This window comes from Ursus maritimus, unplaced genomic scaffold, assembly GCF_017311325.1.
Source record: "Ursus maritimus isolate PB19 unplaced genomic scaffold, ASM1731132v1 scaffold_35, whole genome shotgun sequence".
In the NCBI taxonomy this organism is placed as follows: domain Eukaryota; kingdom Metazoa; phylum Chordata; class Mammalia; order Carnivora; family Ursidae; genus Ursus; species Ursus maritimus.
The window spans coordinates 9873955-9883238 of NW_024426119.1; the positions used below are offsets into that span (position 1 = coordinate 9873955).

General features: G+C 36.3%; 1 protein-coding gene across 2 annotated transcripts in view; it reads left to right on the top strand.

The window, feature by feature from the left end:
* Nucleotides 1-9284, top strand: part of WDR76 (WD repeat domain 76) — a 55377-nt gene that overhangs the window by 25759 nt on the left and 20334 nt on the right. For both annotated transcript variants that reach the window (XM_040620520.1, XM_008702148.2), the window contains one exon: nucleotides 138-291. In XM_040620520.1, coding sequence (XP_040476454.1) covers nucleotides 138-291 — 154 coding nt within the window. The remainder of the gene's footprint in view (nucleotides 1-137; nucleotides 292-9284) is intronic.

A 9284-nucleotide genomic window follows, 5' to 3' on the forward strand; every position in this document is an offset into this window, starting at 1 on the left:
CATTGTTTAATTTGATTTCCTTGGTTATTAGGAGGTTGACTATTTACCAACTGTGTCTCTTTTCTTTTTTGAGTCATCTTTTAGTTATTTTGACTACTGATTGGGTTTATTTCTAAAATTTAACTTTTTTTCCTCAGCTATAAAGCCAATTTAAGTGGCATGGTCATTAATGAAGATACTGTTCATAAAGTTACCAAAGGCGCAATATTTTCTGTGGCTCTCCACCCCTCAGAAATTAGAACTTTGGTGGCAGCTGGGGCCAAATCTGGGCAAGTTGGACTTTGGGATTTGGTAAGTTGTTATTAATTTTTTGAAGGTAATAAAGTTTGACTGAAACAGTTTATAGGAGAATAGTCTAGAGCTGTGTGTTTGTAGATGTTACTGGAGATTTATAGTTTTGTGCTTTTTGATTCCAAATTTTAGAAATCGAGAAATTTTAGTTGGCTTTCTAGAACTTTAACATTTTTAATTTGAATATTATTAGTCATCTGAGCATAAATTAATTGCCAGGAACCTGTTACACTTTTAAATGTATATATGAAAAGATCACACAAAATTCTTAGTTTTCTAATTATGTTTATTTTTTTGTATTTATTTATTTTTAAGATTTTTATTTATTTTTCCAAGAGAGAGAGAGCGAGAGCATGGGCAGGGGGGAGGGGCAAAAGGAGAAGCAGACTCCCCACTGTGCTTGGAGCTGGATGCAGGACTCGATCCCAGGACCCTGGGATCATGACCTGAGCCAAAGGCAGACGCTTAACTGACTGAGCCACCTAGGTGCCCTCTAATTATGTTTAAAATAAAATTTCCAAACTGAGAAAATATCTTCCTAGGGATCTGCTTAGGATGATCCTGTTCATTTTTTTATAAGTTACAGATACTGAATTCCATTCATTGTACATATAATTCTGCATGGATTGCTTTTGGTGGTTATAAAATTGAGAAGAACCAAGTTAATGTCCTCTGAATTTATTTTCTTATTGGCAAAGTAGAACAAAGACCTGAAAAATACCATAAGGACAGTTAATGGAGATGAAGACACTGTGGTAACTTGAAGCTGATTGGGGTAAATAAACAGATTTTGTGAGAAGAAGAGAGAAATAAATATCAAATTCCCTCTTGTTTTTGGAGCATAGTTTCTTCCTTATTTATTTGTTATTTATTTATTTATTCATGAGAGACAGAGAGAGAGAGGCAGAGGCAGAGGCAGAACAATGTGGGACTCTATCCCAGGACCATGGGATCATGACCTGAGCCGAAGGCAGACGCTTACTGACTGAGCCACCTAGGCACCCGTCTTCCTTATTTCGATAAAGCGTGAGTGAGGGTGGGAGGTGAAAGTATTTGGTAAATAAAACAAGTAGAGAAGTGGGAAGAGAACTAAAAATAGTATAAGGTAGTATAAGCTAAGAGGTGAGTTTCATGGATCAGAGTTTGACAAGTCTTCTTGCAGCTAAGTTAAAAAGAATGGGAGTAAAGAAAAGGTCATTGGTTTTGAAAATGGGGTACCATTAGTTGAGAGAATAGCTTCAACAATGAGGTAAGGAAGGAAAACAGACTTTGAGCGAATAAAAAAGAATGGGGTAGTGGAAGAAATGAAAGCAATGGATAAAGATCATTGGTTGAAGAACTTAGAAAAGGAAAAATACAAAATTAGCATAGTCAGGTGAAAATCTTTTCAGGATAGATTGATTTGTACAGAGTTGAAGACATGTATAAAAGTCCCTTTGTCATGTCTTTCCTGGTGACTCCAAAATCTGTATTACTAGGTCTCTATAGTCTAGTATCTTTGTCAACCTTCTAATTGCCCCAGACACTTGGCTATCATGTTAACAGCTTCAGCAAGTCTAAAACCCAATACTTCTGCTGTCCTTTGCTCATCCCCCAACTCCCCTAGTTTTAAAAAAATTTAACTTGATCAAAACATAACTTATATATTATAAAATTCATGTTTTAAATGTACAACCTAATGATTTTTAATAGGTTTACTGAGTTGTAAAGCTGTCTTCATACTCCAGTTTTAGAACATTTTCATCATTCCTAAAAGGTTCCTCTTGGCTGCTTAGATTTAATCTCCCAATTAATTAACTCTCATTCCTAGGCAGATCTCCATAAATTTGCCTTTTCTGGACATGTCATATAAGTAGAATCAGTATGTGGTCTTTTATGTTAACTTCTTTCTCTTAATGTTTCAAGGTTCATTTATGTTTTAGTATATATCTGTATTTTCTTCTTTTTAAGTTGTTGAACAGTATTCCATTGTTTGACTATACCACATTTTGTTGATCCATTTTATTACTTGATAGATATTTGGATTGTTTCCACTTTTTTGCCATTCTGAATAATGCTTCTGTAAACGTTTGTGTACATATTTTTATTTGGATATGTGTTATTTCTCTTGGGTAGATACCTAGGGGTAGAATTGCTGGGTCTTATGGTAATTTGTTAACATTTTGAGGAACTGTCAAACTGCTTTCCAAAGTGATTGCCTCATTTAATATTCCCACCAGCAACATATGAGGGTTCTAATTTTTTCACATGCTCACCAGTGTTTATTATTTTCTGTCTATAGCCTTTCTGGTGGGTGTGAAGTGGTATCTCATTGTAGTTTTGATTTGTATTTCCCTAATGACTAATGATATTCAGCGTTTTTTTCATGATATTTGGGTATCTTTGGTGAAATGGCTATTCAAATCTTTCGTCATTTTTTCCTTAGGTTGTTTGTCTTCTTATTGAATTATAAGAGTTTGTAAATTCTAGATACAAGTTCATTAGATGTGTTTTGCAAATACTTCTAGTCTTTGACTTTTCTTCAATTTCTTAATGCTGTCTTTTTTCCCCTTAATGCTGTCTTTTGAAGTGCAAAAGTTTTGAATTTTGATGATGTCCAATTTATCAAAAATTTTTAATGGATTATGCTCTTGGTGTTCTATCTTAAAAATCTTTGTCTAGCCCCAGCTTTAAAGAGCTTTTCCTGTTTTTTTGTCCTAAAAATTTTATAGTTTTTCCTTTCACATTTAGTTTGCTGATTCATCCTGAGTAATTTTTAAATATGGTGTGAGGTAAGGGCCCAACTTTATTTTTTTGTATATGAATATCAAGTTGTCATTTGTTGAGAAGACTATCCTTTTCCCCATTGAATTGCCTTGACACTCCCTAAGTTTTTCCTCTTAACTTCATGTCACATTCCTAGTGTCACCTAGAATCAAAAGTTGAGTTATCCTTTATTAAGTCACCCATTTACCCATTCATTCCTTCATTCATTCCACATTTATTGAGTATTTTGTGCAAAGTATTATTCTAATGATTTCCCAGCCACTAGACATTTGTGAGCAAAGACTGTCTCTGCTCTCTTAGAGCTTAGAATTTATTGGCCAAAGCAGCATTAATGAAATGTCCAAATACATAATTACATATTTGATAAGTGGAGTGAATTATTTACTGTGTTTAACGGCCTGAAGGAAAAGTAGTATAAATGAAAACACATGACAGGGGGCTGGCCTAATTTGGAGGATCAGGGCAAGCCTCCCTGAGGAACTGAGAACTGAGAGGAGATTTGAAAGCTAAGTAGGTGTAGACCAAGTAAAGAAAAGGGAAAGGGTATTTCAGGCAAGGGGAAGAGCATGTTAAGGACCTTAGGCAGGGGAAAGCCTACCTGATACATTTAAGGACCTGAAAGAATGTGTGGCTGGAATATAGACAGCAAAGGAAGGAACAAGAGGGATTATGTTGGGCCAGGACCCCATCTCCTCTTTTAGAATTACCATACTGGTTTTAATTGGTACTTGTATATCCAGTTTTCCTATTCCAATCCACTGTGCACAGATGGTCATTTCTAGGCTCAAAGCAAACTGGTCCTGGATTCAGTTAGGTTTAAAGTAGTAAGAAGTACTCTTTTTTTTTTTTAAGATTTTATTTTTTAGTAATCTTCATACCCAATGTGAACCAGGTGCCCCTAGAAGCTCTGTTAACCTGGTATATTCAGATTAAAATGGGCAACTGGAATTTCCTATAGAATGAGCAAAAGCAGTCAAATCAGTAAGTAAAAAAAACAAACAAAAAACTCTTACAGCAATAAGGAAGAAGTATAACTTAATGCAGTGTACTTCTTTAGCTCAGTGGTGGTGGGAGGCACAGCATGGTTTAGCTTCTACCTTGCCCTACAGCCAAAATCCATATTGGTGAATTGACCAAACCCTGAGGATTTTCACCTATATTCTCAAGACTAGAGAGAAGTACATTGAGTTGATATTTACATTTTTCCTCTTTCGAGTTAGGAATAGGGAAATGGCTGCTGAGTGGAAAGGGGGAAAAACAGGGGAAGTGGGGAAAGTGAACAGCAGGACTGATTCTCTACAAAGGAAATTTTCTTGGTCTATGGGAGTAGCATAAGCCACCTCCTTCCCCACAAACCTGCCAAGTAGGTGGTATAAATCTGATATAAAATAACAGAATCTCACAGTCTAGGAATTCCAACAAATACTGCATACTGTTTTAGCTGAAACCACCTATCTACCTCCCTCCTCCTGCTCCCTCCTCTCATCTTTCCTCTTGGCTATAGAAAAGCCTGTCCTTTTCTGAGGAAAAAATGAGCTGATGTCAGATACTGGGGGAAAGAATCAACATGTTATATGAGAGCATCTAACATGGATAGAGCAATTCAAGCATGATGGAAATGAAAAGAAATGACTTGGCAACTAGACAAACACTATTGTGAAAACAGCAGAAGAACTTAGCATGCAAAGACAGGCCTATAAGAGAAACATAACCCAAGGAAAGAAAGGAAATTCTTTTCAGTTGCTCCAGACGGTAGAAAGATACTCTTCAGTATAGTAGCTACTGGTTCTAAGAGACCATTTACATTTATGGGGCACGTGGGGCTCAGTCGGTTGGGCATCTGCCTTCGGCTCAGGTCATGATCTCGGGGTCCTGGGATGGAACCCTGCATCAGGCTCCCTGAGCAGTGGGGAGTCTGCTTCTCTCTTTCCCTCTTCCCCTCCCTGACCTGTTCATGTGCTCTCCCTCTCTCTCTCAAATAAATAAATAAAATCTTTTTTAAAAAAAGACTGTTTACATTTAAATTAAAAAAGAAAATTTAGTTCTTCAGTTACACTAGGCACTTTTCAAGTGCTTAATAGCCACACATATCTAGTGGATACTACATTGATATGCATACATATAACATTTTTCTCATCTCAGAAAGTTCTTTTGGATAGTGCTGCTGTGGAGCAAGTTAATAACATTATTTGGTAAAATAACAAAAATAAGATGATAAAACAAGAGAATGAGATGGAAAAGGAGATTACAGAACTAAGGAAACAGATTGAAGATCAGTGAAACTAATAAATTAGACAAAAGCAAGGAACAGAAGAGACACTGCTGAAAATTAAATTATAGACATTAACAGCTTGAAGTAATCTCAGACACAGACAAGCCAATAGGTAAGGGAAGAGAGTCAAAGATGACCCAACAGTGGAACAGAAAATATATTCAAAGAGAATTCTTCTGAAAAGACAGAATGGAATTGGCAGATTGAATGTATATACCATGTTCTAGGAAAACTTGGAACTTAAAGGATAAAGAATTCTTTAGGCAGAAAAAATAAATTATCTTCGAGGGGAAGAGTCAGGCTTTTCTGTTTAACAATATTCATGTAATGTCTACAAAGTTCTGAGGGAAGTAAGTCTGGCCCAGAACACTTAGCAGCCCAAGATACTGTTCTAATTAAAGGCAGTTGGTAGGTATTTTCACATGTGAAAAAACTCAAGAAATTCAAGATCTGTGAGTTCATCTGGAAAAAAAAAACTACTTGAGAGGAAATCTCAGCCAATTAAGAGTAAATCAGAATTAAGAATTGAGGAATGGAGAAGCTTGACAAAAGAGTTGGTAATGGGCATTGAATCCTTTCAAATGAAGAACTAATATTAAATAGCTATACATACTATGTTTATGGAACTGGATGTGAATGTTACCAACTTGGACAAAATAAAAATAATAAAATATAGAGATGGAGAAAGGGGAGATTGGTGAAGGAATGAAAATAATGCTCTCAATCAATAGAAAATGTCTAGGGGCGCCTGGGTGGCACAGCGGTTAAGCGTCTGCCTTCGGCTCAGGGCTTGATCCCGGCGTTATGAGATCGAGCCCCACATCAGGCTCCTCTGCTGTGAGCCTGCTTCTTCCTCTCCCACTCCCCCTGCTTGTGTTCCCTCTCTTGCTGGCTGTCTCTATCTCTGTCAAATAAATAAATAAAAAATCTTAAAAAAAAAAAAGAAAAAAGAAAATGTCTAAAATTGAGACGTAAACAAAAAAAATCATAATGACTACACCTGCTTTTGTTTTATACTTTTTCCTTTTTAGGGGATATCGCTTGATATAGTTACAAATACAGTTGACCCTTAACATGGTTTGAACTGTGCGTCCACTTATACATGGATTTTTTTTTTTCAGTAAATATATTGGAAAGTTTTTTGGAAATTTGTGACAATTTGAAAAAACTTGTAGATGAACCATGTAGCTTAGAGATACTGAAAAAATTAAGAAAAAGTTAGGTGTGCCATGAATGCATAAGATACATGTACATACTAGTCTGTTTTTTCATTTACTACCATAAAATGTATACAAATCTATTTTATAAAAAGTTAACATTTTTCACATCTTCAACAAACACAGATCCTGTGTGGCGCCATTCACAGTCAAGAGAAATGTAAATAAATATAAAGGTGCAGTATTAAATCATAACTGCATAAAATTATTGTACTATTGTACTTGCTATTCTGTTGCTATTGTGAGCTTAATTATAGCAAGTATCTCCTTGAAACACCAATCATCTCCGTGTGAACAGTCTATCTCCAATAAATTGTGTCTCGCAAAAAAAAGTATCTCTTGAGGTTCTTGCATATTTTTCGTTGTGTTTAGTGCAATACTATACATCTTGAATAACACCATAGGACTCTTATGAAGTGCCACTAGTGATGCTGGAAGATGCTCCCAAGAAACAGAAAATTCAGGACAGTACAGGAAAGAGTTGAATTGCTTGGTAAATACTGTAAATTGAAGTCTGTAGCAGCAGTTGCCTGGCATTTCAAGATAAATGAATCTAGCATAAGGACTATTGTAAAAAAAAAAGAAAGAAAGAAAGAAAGAAAGAAAGAAAGAAAGAAAGAAAGAAAGAAAGAAAGAAAGAAAAAGAAAAGGAAAAAAAAATTTGTGAAGTCGTTAGCTGCAGCTACTCCAGCAGGTGTGAAAGCCTTGTACTTTTTGCAAAATAGCTTTTTATCTCATATTGAAGATGCTGCTTTTATGTGGGATAGGATTGCTCTAAGAAAGACATACCTGTAGACTAATATGATTTGAGAAAAATTGAAGTCATCATATGACAAAACAAATGGAAGGTGAAAGATCTAAAGCTGGAGAATTGAATGCCAGCAAAGGATGGTTTGATAATTTTAGAAAGAAGTTAGGCTTAAAAAAATGTCAGGATAACGAGAGTAGCCGCTTCTGCTGACCCAAGACTGCAGGCAATTTCCCAGACACCATTTAAGAAAATTACTGAGAAAGGATATCTGCCTGAACAGGTTTCTAATTCAGAGGAAAGTACATTCTGGAAAAAAAAAATGCCACAAAGGACATTTATTAGTAAGGAAGAGAAGTGAGCACCAGGGTTGAAGACAAGAAGGAATAGGCTACCTCTACTCTTCTGTGCAAATACAGTTGCGTTCGTGATCAGGACTGCCCTCATCTATAAAGCTGCTAATCCCTGACCTCGAAGGGAAAAGGTAAACACCAGCTGCCAGTTTTTTGGCTGTACAACAGAAAGTCCTGGAAACAGGAGCACTTTCTGGATTGAATTCATTGATGCTTTTTCCCTGAGGTCAGGAAGTACTTTATCAGTAAAGGATTGCCTTTTAAAGTTCTTTTGATATTGGACAATGCCCCTGACTACCCCGAATCCCATGAGTTCAACACCGAAGGCATGAAAGTATTTCCCCCAAACGTGGTGTCTCTAATTCAGCCTCCGGATCAGGGGGTCATTAAGGACCTCTAAGGCTCATAACACACAGTACTCTATAGAAAAGATTGTCAACACTATGGAAGAGAACCCCAGCAGAGAAAACATGAAAGTCTGTAAAAATAACACCATTGAAGATGCCATTGTTGTTATAGAAAAAGCCATGAAAACAGTCAAGCCTGAAAGAATAAATTCCTGCTGCAGAAAACTGTGTCCAAATGTTGTACATGACTTCACAGGATTTATGACAGAGACAAGGAAATCATGAAAGAGATTGTGGTTATAGCAAAAATGGTGGGGGTGAAGGGTTTCAGGATATGGATCTTGGAGGAATTCAAGAGCCAGGAGATTCCCCACCAGAAGAATTAAGAGAAGAATGCTTGATGGAGATGAGTGCTTCTGAACCAGTGCCAGATGATGAAACAGCATTAGAAAACAAATTGACCTTAGACAATCTGGCAAGAAACATTCTGATCATTCAAGAGTGCTTTTGACTTCTTTTATGACGTGGACCCGTCTGTGGTATGGGCACTGTAACTAAAGGAAATGGTGGAAGAAGAATTGGTACTATATGTATAGAAGCATTTTTAGAGAAATGAAAAAAGAAAAAGAGATTATGATGTACTCCATAAAGTTACACTCAGTGTGCTTGCCTCTCCTGCCTCCCCTCCTACCTTCTCCACCTCTTCTGCTGTTACCCCTGAGACAGCAAGACCCAACTCTTCTTCATCCTCAGCCTACTCAGTGTAAAGACGGCAAGGATGAAGACCTTTATGATGATCCATTCCACTTAGTAAATAGTCATCCTGCTGTACAGTTAATAAGTTTATTTGTTGTGTCTGTCTTCGTGTGAAAATCTAGTAACTGTACAGCAAGAAGTATATAAGACATTTTTGTGTCGTTCTCATCCTCATCGCCTAAGTAGTCATTGTGTAGAACATCATGTGCAAGATTTGTATGGGAGTGGATAGCCTGTCTTGACATAGGCATAAGGTGAGTAGTATTTAATATCAAATTAATAGTGTTAGCTTTCTTACTGTTTTATAATTTGCTTTCAAAGAATTATATTACCATTTGTATACCTTTCTCTCTTGTAATTGAAGAAATTGTGTATCAGCCTATCATCACAGGTAAGTGGTTTTAAAAAAAAAAATTAACAGTGTTTCCAGTACTGCATTGTGAATATGACTGTAATACTGTACACCATAAAAATTTTATAGGGATTCATTCAATAGTGTATAGGCTAGGCTACTGTGAAGCTATTGTATTGATT